At 43.0% G+C, this 13,571-nt stretch overlaps 1 protein-coding gene across 6 annotated transcripts in view; it reads right to left on the reverse strand.

Annotated features, from left to right (window-relative positions):
* Positions 1 to 13,571, reverse strand: part of LOC117216331 (serine/threonine-protein kinase 25) — a 115,445-nt gene that overhangs the window by 19,232 nt on the left and 82,642 nt on the right. The window contains exon 2 of one of the 6 annotated variants that reach the window (XM_033462967.1): positions 10,942 to 11,406. The exons of 4 other annotated variants lie outside the window; for them this stretch is intronic. In XM_033462967.1, coding sequence (XP_033318858.1) covers positions 10,942 to 11,229 — 288 coding nt within the window. In that variant the 5' untranslated portion in view covers positions 11,230 to 11,406. Of the gene's footprint in view, positions 1 to 321; positions 403 to 10,941; positions 11,407 to 13,571 lie in introns of those variants that run through there. One more of the 6 variants, XM_033462970.1, reaches the window with a different exon arrangement.

Genomic DNA, 13,571 nt, shown 5'->3' on the forward strand with positions numbered 1-13,571 from the left:
CTGACTTTGCGATTGCGGTACTTTTAGCAAATTTCGCAACGACTTGCGATCGCTAATACTTCGCGTTTTGGCAAGCTCCTCGAAACTGCGGGACGATACGGCGGCGAAAGTTTTAACGAATTAAAAGAAATCGGCTAGAGCGTCGCGATATTCGCTGGCGAAGTAACGTTACTTTGATTCGAGCTTTACGCCTTTGAAGATCGTACAAGCGAAATATGATAAGTTTATTTCTTACGACTTTACGATTTCCATGTTACTTGGCGAATAAACGGGAATGTTTTAATAAATTTGGAATAAAGATTTGGATTTTGTGTATCTTACATCCTTACGGAAACGGAGAGCGCAATTTCGAAACGCTTCGCACCTCGAGGAAATTCTTTTGATCATCGTAGAGATGAAATTAAACCACCGACATGATTCTCTGATTGGCCTTCAACTTCGTCGATAGAATCTTGACAGTTGGATCTCGTTACAACGAATAATATCTTCGTAGAAGGTTTCTACGAGCGTCGAAATACTCTGGCGAGCTACAGTGGTCGAATAGCCTAGCCTTGTACTCATCATTCGTGTCATAACTACGTAATTAGAAAATTATACAGTGCACTAAAAGTCACGAAGAACCGAGCTACTCATATGCAAATGTACGACGTAACGATCTTTACATCACGCTGCATTATAGTATTAAAAAAAGACGAAACGCGAATACTTTAGAGGAAGTCGCCTATAAAATTCTTCACATTGTTTCACGTTACGAGGTGTTAAAATTCTACGACATAGAAGACGTCGAATCGCCTGGGGATAAAATTACGTCGAACATCGTTCCCTCGAGGATTAAAGATTCACAGAGAAGATCCACGTGCGACTTTCTTCAACTATACGTCCTTCGATTGCTAAAGAATGCGGTTACGTGTCGGTGAGAAATGCAGTTCTCCTTGGCTCCTTTCTAACTGATGACACGCCATGTCACAGTAGATAGCAGAGAAATGTGTATACCACATATCGATTGACTAAATACATAATCCGTTGATTCGATTTGACGCCACGTAATCTTCTATAGACATCCTGGTCGCTGAATTAGTATCGCACACGATCTTACTTTCTGCTATTCGACAGCGTAACGTGAGGATGAGAATCGATGAGCCATCCTTTCAATCTATGTGAAATGAATCATTCGTAGGTTTTTCTCTGTTACGAAACTGGCATTGCTATCATTGTGTTTGAAACGAGTACACGTACGACAGAAATCGAAGCATTTTTATAGTAAAGTATCTTTATATTACCAGCGATAGTAATATGGCCAATAATACGAGCCAGAGTAACTTTTATTCTCTCGGGTGCTTATCGAGTACCTAGGTACTGAACGGGTCGGCTAGTAACAGTGATAATAGTAGTAGTAGTAGAGTGATTCGCGATATTACGAAGAAACCTTGACACCTTGATGATCGATGTGATTTTTCTATAACACATCTACCGTATCATAGCTTACTTTTTATCATATTATGTTACTTTTAATATATATCCTGCTTTTTTTTTCTCCTCCCGAATATTTTCATAGTAATCACATACTCAACGGATCGACTAGTAACACACGCAAACTCAAAGATTACAGAATGATTCACGATATCGCGAAGAAACACTGGTCGGTGTTATTTTTCTGTCAATAAATCTACCACTTTACGGGAAGAAGGCTTGACACGCAAAATAATTAACGAGCATCACAATATCACGAAGAAACGTTGACACGATGATCGATGTGATTTTTCTATAATATACCTGTCGTTTCGCGGATTACTTTTTTATGTGTTACGTTATTTGACACATCCGGATATTTCTTTATTCTGCCGGATACTTTCAGAGTAATCAGATACTCAACGAATCTGCTAATAACAGCACAAGCTTCAAAGATATATCGGACGATTCAGGATGAATGGTGTGGTTTTTCTGCCAATAATCCTATCGTTCCAACGGGAGAACCGTTCGCAGACAAAATAATTAACGAGCATCGCGATATAGGAAGAAAGTTACGGGCCGTTGGACGAGAAGGAGAACGTTAAAAGCGCGGGAATAAAATCGATATTCCGTAAATTCATCGAGGCGTTGAAACGTTCTCGAACGCTGGGCGATTGCGGCCGTGTACGAGAAAATTTGCAAAGCAGATTTTCTGCATTTTACCATGGGCGTCTGTCGCGGCTTTTCCTCCCTCGACGTTCACCCCGTACGTCCCTTTCTATCTTCAATCTGGCCTCTCCGACGCGAGCTTTTTATCTACGTGACTTTCCACGCGCGCGCCTTGCAAACATACCGCGGCGTGAGCGGATTCTGAAAAGGGGTAGAAAAATAGAGGAGCGCGTGCGTCTGTTTATCGCCGCTTTCATCTCGCGGCACGACGAAATTCTTCTGGTTCCATGGCTTTGAAAATAATCTACGCGTAACCATCTCTCGTCGTATTAATTTCGGCACACGCGATTCCGCGCCACAGGCCGCTTATCGTAAGAGAATTTTCCAGGGCTCGCTGATCCGACGTTTTTACTTAACGTCCTTCCTGCTGCGCCCTATCTCGTGACTTGCTTTTCCAATCACGTTTTCCGCGGACGAACGTCTCGCAACAAAATCAATTGCGTCGAAAACAGGGGCGAAAGTAGGAAGAGGAACTTCCTGGCGAACTTCGTAAGAAAAAGGAAGAACGAATAGGCTAGAAACGAGGAGCTTGGAGAAAAAAAAGAAAAGAAAGAGAACAAATCGTTCCGACAAAGTTCGAGCGGCCTCGATTTCTTGCCCTCTTTCACCCGGGGTAAACCACTGTCGTTACGGCGATTAGAGCCGGCTGCTACTCGTGTTTCCCAGTGCCAAGAGGAAAGATGAAAAACAGCGGAATACAGGGGAGAAGGAAAGAAAATCGCGTGCAGGTCGGTACCATGGGCGACAAGAGCCAGGAACACGAGCGACAAAAAGAGGAAGAGAGAAAGAGAGGGAGAAGCTGCGCTTGTTCGTATGGCGTAGCTATGTAAAGGAGTCGAGAGGCGGGCGGTCACATCTTAGCCCTTTTTCCCGCCTGCTTGCCGAGCGTACTGCATGAAACTTACGACACAAATTATAATTAGCGAGTGTCAGCGGTACGGAGAGCCGGCACGTAGGTGGTTAAAGTACCGACAAGGGAAGCTGAAGAGCACCATCGTGCGCCAGGGAGAACTCTACCGTACCGGTTCTTCTTGGTTTTCTTGGGATCCTAGCTCGATGGCGCCGCATGATAACCGTATAATTAAAGGATAGACGGGGAACCGAGTTCTATCCGAGATTGGCTTACCAGAAGGATCCTCCTTGTTTTTAATTCAAAAAACAGAGGGAAAAGGTGAGTACGATATTCTTATTTTTTCTGATTTTGATGTTGCAGCGTGTTTAAAAGGGTGTAGTTTGATGTAATACAGAGAGGAGGAAAGAGGAATAATTTACTCGATCCCTGTATTCTTCATTTTTGATGCGAATATCTTTGCAGAGAAGTTGAAAAGTGAATTTAATAAAAAATCAAAATTATCGGACTTTGAACTTGTCCTCGTTCGAAAGACAAAACACGTTACCCGTCGTGTCTTTCCCACAGAATGTTCAAATAACCAGCATGAACAAAAATTCTACGATTTATTGAAGCAGTTCCATTTACTTTTGCCTATGATATCGTTAAAACGCGGATGCATTGTCAGAATCTCGATTTGCGAATAAGAATAAGAGCGATTGTCCGAAGGCACGAGAAAGAATATTAAAGTTAATTTGCATTAGCTCGGGAAAATTAATTCTGCTGTTCGAAATATCGTGTAATAGTTCATTCGTTGATAGTTTTGCTCTAGTAATAAAAATATTGAACTGACCGATGATCGCTGAATCATGTATACATAATAATATACTAAATATCGCATCGTCGTGAGTTGAAGGAAATTGTAAGAAAATTAATCTACGCTACAAATAGCCGAAGCTTGTGAGAATCTTGCGAACGAGACGCGTCACAGACGGTGAATTATAGCGGCGCGTGGTCAGACAATTAGCGAGAAGTTGGCACGCGGACGTTGACGTCCGTTGTACCCAAGTTGGAACTGATTCTGTGTTACGCTCTGGTCTCCGCGAGACTAACAGGAATTCTGATGGGCAAGTTACCCGCCTCGAAACAGAATTATCCGGCAACCTCGTGTTAAAAGGGTCGTATGTTACGCTTCGCATCGCTGCCAGCCCAGTTATGCTTGCTCGATGTTATATAATTGACAGAGCGATACCGCCGCCCAGCAATCAATGTTTCCAAAGCGCTCATTGTATAAAATCACTACCATGTACGGTGACCTACAATGCTTCGACTAAAAGTTTATTTTCTGTACGAAGTCGATGATGGAATTAGAATTAGACTATATACTGCCGACGACCATGGTTTTTCAGGTATACCGATTATCAGATATTTTTGACAGTCGTATTCCCAAAAATAGATAGAAAAAATAATTATTCATCATAAATATTCATCGGGCAAAATGAAAATATCGTACAAAATGCACGAACGACAGCCTGGACGTGGTTGTTTTATACACGCAGAACGTTTCATTAAGAAATTTTCTTACACCAGTGAATAGTATCGTAGTATTTAGGTCAAGTAAGAATCTAGAAGAGTCACAGTTTGGCTGGCACTACTTTTTAAACACGGAATGTTCTACTAAAAAATGTATTTATAAAAGCGAGAAATTTAGCAGTATTTAGGTTAAATAAGATAACGAAGTCAATTAAGGAGAAAAGAGCTACGAATAGTAAGATGACACGTGGCTCGATTGGTGTCGCGTCGACGTCGGGTCTGAAAGCTAAATCGAGTCAAAACAAGCATATCTATCCTCGAATTTGTTCATCGGAGCGTGCCAACTTCCTTACGCTACTCAACATTTTCGCAACATTACGTGTCTATTTCAGTAACGCGGATTTATCATTCTTGTCGACTCGCGGCTTCCACGGAATTGGTCTTTAAGAACGCGAAACTGCCTCTTTTCTTTTGTTTCAGCACCAACTTGTATATTTCCAGGAGAGCGGAAATTCAGAATTACCCGATACCGGTTGTTCTTCGCTCGACTAACACACCAGTAACTGGTCGAAATTAATGCTCAAGCTGCGACAAGACGATAGCGAAGCAAGCGATGGCAACGAGCTAACGCTGTGTGTTTGGGCCCGACACAAGCGTTCTAGGGTCAATCAGCAAAGTCAACATCGGCAATAATAGAACGAGCAAACAAAATCTGGCGCCGCGGGATTACAGTGTGTAACCAGATCTCAGATACGGAAGAAACGAATGGAGTTCGAGCTGAAAGTCGTCGTTTTCTCGAGCTCGCGAAATTGAAGTATTCGAACACTTTTATAGATATATTACGTCGTTGTTTGACATTAATAGCGGTACAATTTAAAAAGCGTAAATAGAAGAGAATTTAAAGAATTTACATTTTTGAATTAAGTATTCCGTTCTACGACAAAATAAAAATAGGAAACGCAGACAATGTAACCCTTGTATTCGATAAAAACAAATTTCACATTTTGTAAGTTGCGCCACTATCGAATTTAAACAACGACACACGCTATACGAAGCATTTTGATATCTTGTTAGCATAGAAATTACAAGATATTCGTTGTAAGCATACACATCGTAGAGATCACCGAAATATTGGAACAGTCAATAATTCGTGACGCGCATAAGATATTTAGTTCGAGTCTTCTACTAATTCTTACGTTGAACACCACTCTACGTATTTATACTGTGTACTAATTTGCCAACTAGTAGCCTGTAACTTATACATTTTCTGGTTGGTTTCAAATATCGTCGATATAATTACGACGACGTCGTGTCTCGTTAACAAAGCTCCAAATTAGTTCGCATAACACGTACGATATAAATATCAAAAGCTTCTATGACGGGTATTGAGATACTGTCGCATACTTTTTCTTCCGACGTACACTGGAAATCTCACGAATGTCACAGTGGTTTCGCTTGTACTAAAAACGTATCGAACATAGCAAAGGTGATCAATTTTCGATAGCTAGTAGTTAACGAACGACATTATCGTGCAAGTCGGGCGAATAGAATGGAATTCGTAGCCTGTAATTTCGCAGCGAAAGTCATGAAAAACATTCGACGTTACGTTCGGTGGTGTTTTCGCAAAGTGTTACGCGATCATCGACCCGTGAAACAAGACGTAATAATATAGTCCAATTGGATGGAAACGGAGGGACCAGCGACCTTTAACTTAGCGAGGAGAAAGTAACGGCCCCAGGAGATCGGTTCCGTACCTATCCAGACATCGGTGTAGCGCGCCACGTGACACAAGACGTATTTTTAATCGCGTCCTTGTTCCAGCTTCGTCGATCGATTTCTTTTTTCTCCCTTTTGATTCATTAAAGTATCGGGAAAACCTGGTCAGATCTTCTCCAGCGCTGTAAATAGACGCGTTCTTGGAGGCTACGATCGAATTGGAATACAGGAGAAGCCTGTTTGTATCGCGTTGATCGAAAGAATTCGCGTTGATCCCACGAAGCATCGGGCAGAAGTGGACCAGCATGATCTTCTAACGGGGTCGTTAGGTAATTGTACAAGATTCTGTGACGTTGGCGCGCCGTTACAACGGCATTTCCATAAAAATTCAATTTACGATCGTGAGGAATGGTCGGCGCCGGCGCGGGAAACATCGTGGACGAGCCTCAGCTCGGTGAACTTCAACGTTCGAAAGTAGTTCAACGAGCGCGCGTTAGCGCCATGTGTCGTTCGACCTCGTTTGTTGCGAGAGTAATTTATCGCGCGAGAGGCAGCTGAAATTAAAGCTTAAACGGCACTTCAGGGCCCGACCAAGTGATTCCGAGCGTAGCTGTGGAACGCGCGCGAGCCGGCCCGTCTCGTCTCGTCTCGAGCCGGCTTCTTTACACGCTGAAACGAATCGCGTGCGCTTCGTCCGCTGTGAAATAAACGAAAATCGCCAGGAAAACGTGGCTTTAGCCGCGGCGTGTTTGCCTAAGGAGATAAACCCTGGCTTCTCGCTCTACTAACGGGATCAAAACGCGCATTAAAAGGCGTAACGTTGCTACACGTTTCTAATTCCATGGGAAAGGACGTTTCTCGTTCGACGCGCTATCCGCCTTGGTTAATGTCCTTCAATATCGAAATCTAGTGTATTTTTTTATTTGAACGGAGCAGAAAGCTGAACGCGTCCTGCAAAGAGGAGCACGAAATTGAAGTTTCCTAATAGTTTGTGGTCGCTGTTCGGCAGTTCACTTCAACCGAAAAGCGGTCGGGACAAATAAGGAAAACTGTTTGCAAGTTTTTATGAATCGCGTTTTCTAACTCTGTTCGAACGATAAGAAAGATACGAGAAGTTTCAGATATTCGAATACGCAGACACGAAGGATGCAAAGATGGTGCAAGGAATATTCTAATTTAGGAAGACAGCATTTTTTCCAGGTAAATTCGCCTGAATTCGTAGGAACGGCGTGCCGCCCGTGATACAACCCTTGGATCTCGTGTTCTCCTAAACGAGTTGCCTCCGCGATTATTACGTTATCCCCTAATTATCTTGAAAGCTGCGTCAGTCGCTCGTAATTCGATTCCTAACTTTATCAGTCTGGCATCAAGATTCTCGAAGCCTGGATTCTTTCTCCAAAGAGAACGGGCCGCGTTTCCAGATCCGCGTTTTAAACTCGCGCTTGGAAGAAGCGACACGCTGGAATATTACGTAACGGATAACTGTTTCTCTGGCTACGCGGTTAACGCATAAATATGAAGAAACAATAAAACGTCGGAATATTAAGAAGGAGCCAGCACGCGCTATGAACATCGTTAGACGAATATTTGCCCCGTGGACGTGTTTAAATACAAACCTGCAGAATCTAACGGAATACAAGTTCAGCGTGTTTTCTAATGCAGCGCACGCGCCTCGGTCAGCTTAGAACGATACTACTCGCAACGAACTTACGTACGATACACACCCGTGGCTGTTTATTTATGTATGCCGGCATGCGAACGTCGATACGATATGGACAATGAGGTGCACAATGCAACAATCACGCGCAGCAGATTGAAATCGAAGAAATATCTCGAAGAAACATCCGCACGTATATAAGTCGAAGAAATGGAAGTTTTATGCTGCGCGTGAATCGATATCTATAACGTTAATGGTTCTGAATGTTAAAACGAACGTTTCTTTTTAATGGATGGTCGGGTGTATTTCCTTTTAACGGATGGATCGAGGAAACGAAAAATTGACAAATTCGAAAGTGAAGCTGCACAAGCTTGTTTTTTAAACAGGCGAAAAACATCCGTGGAATTCGGATGACGCAGAGTTTACATGGTTCACGGTCCGTCGTCGTCCGAAATAAACTTTTTGGAGGCACATAAACGAAGGAAAGGAGTGGAGAGTCGACCTTGTACTGGCCTCGGCTGATCTCGTACGAAAGGGGGAAGAAAAAAGGAGCACACAGCCTCCAAGATATCTTACGGTCCTCGAGAATCCTGTTACACCGGTATTTTCTCGCTGCACCGGGATAATTTCTATAAGACGTTCTTTTGTCGATATCCTTTCTTTGTTGGAGCCTAGTTTTCCAATTACTCTCGGCGAGACGTGTAAATGAATAAAAAGAAACCAGCCTCGGGATAGATAATGTTTCATAACGATCATAATTAAATAACCGCTTAAACGACCAAGTGGAGAAACAATTTCTATCCTTTCATTTTTAAATATCTTCATTCGAAATGCCTGGCATTTTTCTTTTTAAACGCAATCGAAAGAACGAGACAGACGATATCGGTTTTCGCTCGACCGCAAATTACATACTCCGGCACCGTTTCTTCTCTTTTCCATTCTCAGTGGCAGTCCATCTCCGAAGCGTTCGATCGAATTGCTTGAAACGCGACACCGAGACCACTTTCTAGCATCTCGTCGTGTCTCAGGTTGCCTACGGGACTTTGAGGTTGGGGTTAAGCAAAACGAAGAAAACTGCTCTCTCGCCATCGAGTCTGTCCGGCTAACGCGTTTTCTATGTTTTGTATCGCTCGTGTTCATGATTCTAAAGATGTAAGACTGATATATAATCCTTTCGTCAAGAAAGGGCAGGACAAAGGGGTTAAGGGCAAGTGGTAAGAAAGAGAAAGCAACGAAGGGCGGAAAGCAAAATATTGAACGTAGGGAACGAATCGAATAGGAGAAAGAACAGTACGACAAAGAGAGAGAGAGAGAGAGAGAGCGAAGGAAGGATCGATGTAATACCATAAGCTTATGTTACATGCAAAGGGTTGAAATTTGAAAATATTCTACAAGCGAAATGTATATGATATGAATAAAGGCGTGGACGCAGGAGGATGAAGGAAGGGGGCGAAAGTGCGAAAAGTAAACGTAAAATGTAAAGCTGGAAGTTTGTTCTGAGTCAATAGGCGAGAATTGTGTAAAGTAAATAAATAGATATAATCGTTTGGTCACAGTAGAATTGGCCACTACGTGGTACGTCATCGATGTATCGGTCGCTGTGTTAAACTGCAGACAAAGGAACGTCGAATACGAGCAAAACACCAGGTAGATTTTGTGACATTCCTTCACGGATGCTTTTGAGCCTCGTATGGTATTCCACGCTGCGCTTTTCTAGATACCCGCAGCGCATAAGAAGATTCATGCTTCGCTTCCATGCCTTTCTCTTTCTCTGCTGCTTGTCTTCTACATTTATTCTCGCCATGACCGATCGGTTCACGGTAACTAAAACCAGTCGAATGTAAACCATCTGACACTACCTGAGAATGACAAATCAGTTCCTAATACAGCTCTTCAATTTAAACATATTTCGCAATATTTTCGCTGTACTAATTACGAAAAATCTGAAACGAGTAAAATCGATGCTATAAAGGTACAATAAGCAATTGCATTAACGAAATTACTTAATCCCATTAACAGATTATCCCGAGTGTGAATCGTACGGATATTTCACGTGAGGATTATCTATCTCTTCGCAAGTCGAATAAATGTGCGATGAAATGCAGGGAAAAGCGTGCTTCGCTTACTGCCTTTGTATAATAACAAACTTTCGTCTACGCAGAGATTTTGTTCCGGTGTAATTATCCACGCAAATGCGCAAATACACTCATACGCTTAAAACACCGGCCACATTTCGTACAGTTCGGCATTTCGATGATTTCGCATTTCCCAGTTATTGTCCGCAAACTGAATATGACTTGTCGCTAATGGAAAATTAGAAACTGTTGAAGTGGTCAGCACTTATAAGAAAAGTCTACATCTGGTCTTTTTAGTTTTCTCAAGCACTGAAGCCATCGACAGCGCGTAGACAAAAGACTGCGACCAAGTCAGACCATAAACAGTAGACAGGCGACGTTGGCTTCGGGGTTTTCGGTTATTGGGTAACACAGCTAGCGTGCGGATCTGCACCAGCTCAAATTGTATTCTTATTAAAATTACACTTCTATTTAAATATATTTTCTGCCTTACAATTTATCCACGAGTTTTCTCTGTTTACACATCGAATAACCTCAACAGAAACCATACAAGATATTACTATCCGGGCTGCAACGTACGATTGTGTATTCAATATTCTGTTTCAAAAGCTACTTGCAAAACATGTTTCTCTATATTCTTTATCACATCTATCGTTTTACGTATACACTTTTTTCTCTAACCGGAATCCGTAATTTTATCAGACTGTTAAAGGATCGAACGATTGCATCGACGCAATGTACAAATCAATAAAAATGGATCAATGAGACATGGAAAAATTCTTATCGCCTGATCCACACACGTGTTCTCAAATGTCACAAATCGATTCGCCGTCTTTCACGATGTTCGAAAAAAAAGGAAACGAAAGGAAAGATACGAAAGAAATCGAGAAATATTTCTCCCCTTTTCTAGAGGGATCTGTCTGGAGAGAATAAAGGATCCTGTCTGAACTCACCGAAGGTGTGGTACTCCTGTGCGTTCCAGGTTTGCAATGCGGAAGAGACGTACTCTTAGGGTTGGCGGATCCGTTGCCAGAGGGTCTTTGGCTTTCCCTTCTGGAGGGTGGCGGCGGTGGATGTGACAGAGGTCTGGCCGTGTTCCTGGGATGTTGGGGCCCTTGAAACTGCCCCCAGGACTGGCGTGGTACGTAGCCGACGTAACCGCCAGAAACGAATTGCGCAGAACCGTTCAAATGCGGCGGCGTCATTACCGCCGTCTGCTGTGGCTGACCACCGTTTCGCATTTTTCATCCGTACTTTTCGTCGCAGTTATGTCAAATCAGCACACACTCGCGGCTCGATCACTAGGTCAACATTCCGTGATGCCAGCTGTTCCCGACGGCTGCCTGCACAATTTCTTCGTTGCCTCGCTGCGCATTTGAGATCTTATTCTCCCCTGGCACGCTCCGTTCGCCACTTTTCTGCGGATATTTTGACCTTCTTCCAGTATTTCTTTAACGCTACAACTACCACAAACCAATTGAAACGAACGAGCGGTTTCAAACTTTCCTCCGTGTGGATAATGAAAAAAACGTAGAACGTTTTTGGCAAAATTAACGTTGATTTCTACTCAGAAGGAGATACGATTATACACAGGCTACGCCAAAAGTCGTGATTCGCGCTAAAACAGAAAACGTGGGGAACGTGGAGCAGCGTTCTTTCTTTTTGTACCTCAGATATTTGAAGTTTTGAAGCTTTCAGCTAGTTAGAGATCGGTAGTTGTAGCGTTAATTCGAGGAAACACAGATTTCGAAGGAATTCACGGAATTCCAGAACGACGAGTTACGACACGGCGTAAGATAATCGGAGATTACCATTTTATCGTATTTGGACGACCCAAAAAGCAAAGTAGGAGAAACGAGCGTGTAGGAGCATACGCGATTCGCTGGAACAGTAGTCACGCGATTTTAATCGAATCGAAGCCGCCTCGAACGCGATTCTCTCGGTTGTTCACCCTGGATTGGACTCGATCTATAAGCCGAGAGCAGTCCTATTGATATGTCGTGCGTTGAATTTCGATTCTGTCGTGGTTTCGCCTGATCAATCTCATTCTCGGTTGACCCAGATTGTCGCCGATATCGGTTTATCTATTTTTACTAACGTTGTCGTAGCGATTTTGTATTTTTCACTGATACTATCGTACGAGTGATGAACCGTGGCGGGAGAACACAAAGAATTTGTTGCCTTTCAATTCTTATTCTGGTCGAACGTTGCACGGAGAGACACGGCTATCTCTGTGGAATCGTTGCTTCAAGATTTTCATGAAATCTACATACGCAGATGGAACGACTTTCGACATTCATTTTTTTAGTGCTTTTCGATACGAACGTTTTTCTTGATGAAGAAACACGTTGCTCGTGTTCTACAATTTTCAAGACTTTCCAATTGCAAGAAAACGTATACACACATATGTAGTATTATAAATGGGACAAATTTCCAAGCGTCATTGATTATGTAAATCGTCATTGAATAGATCATGTATGTATTAGGTTAAGTAAAAAGTTCTGAGCGTTTTTCGCTAGATGTCTTTAGTGAGCCATATCTCACGATGTGCACATCGCATCGAGTCATAGTATACACCGATTTCAAGGTGATATTACGCATCAAAAAGGTTCTTTGTCAGTTTTGTGTTCGGTGAAGCCAGTTGTGTGTTACAGCGTTCGAAAATGGAGATAAAAAAAGAGAAAATTCGATACATTCTTCAGTACCACTACGACCAAGGTGAAAAGGCGGAGCAGGCGGCCAAAAAAATTTGTGCTGTTTATGGACCCAGTACAGTATCGAATGCAACAGCAAAGCGGTGGTTCCAACGATTCCGTTCTGGTAATATGGACGTCGAAGATGAGGCACGCTCTGGTAGGCCAATCGTCGAAAATGTGGATAAAATCATGGAAATCGTCGAGTCGGACCGGCATGTGAGCACTTATTCCATTGCCCAGGAACTGAAGATTAGCCAGAAAACCGTTTGGAACCATTTGCATAAGGCTGGTCTCAAGAAGAAGCTCGACGTATGGGTGCCACATGAATTGACGCAAAAGAACCTTTTGGACCGAATTGATGCCTGCGATTCTTTGTTGAGACGTAACGAAATCGACCCATTTTTGAAGCGGATGGTGACTGGCGATGAAAAATGGGTCACATACGAGAACAACAGCCGAAAAAGATCGTGGTCCAATCGCGGTGGGCCGGCCCAAACGATCGCCAAGCGTGGATTAACGGCCAAGAAGGTTTTATTGTGTGTTTGGTGGGATTGGAAGGGAATCATCCATTATGAGCTGCTCCCATCGGGGCAAACACTTAATTCGGACCTCTATTGTCAACAACTGACCAGACTGAAGCAGGCGATCGACCAGAAGCGGCCAGAATTGGCCAATAGGAAAGGTGTTGTGTTCCATCAAGACAACGCCAGGCCGCACACATCTTTAACGACGCGTCAGAAGCTCCGAGAGCTTGGCTGGGAGGTTCTATCGCATCCGCCGTACAGTCCAGACCTGGCACCAAGCGATTATCACCTTTTTAAGTTTTTGCAAAATTTTCTTGATGGTACAAAACTGGCCTCAAGAGAGGCTTGTGAAAATGAGCTGGT

Source organism: Bombus bifarius, unplaced genomic scaffold, assembly GCF_011952205.1.
Source record: "Bombus bifarius isolate JDL3187 unplaced genomic scaffold, Bbif_JDL3187 scf7180000010271, whole genome shotgun sequence".
NCBI classification, from domain to species: domain Eukaryota; kingdom Metazoa; phylum Arthropoda; class Insecta; order Hymenoptera; family Apidae; genus Bombus; species Bombus bifarius.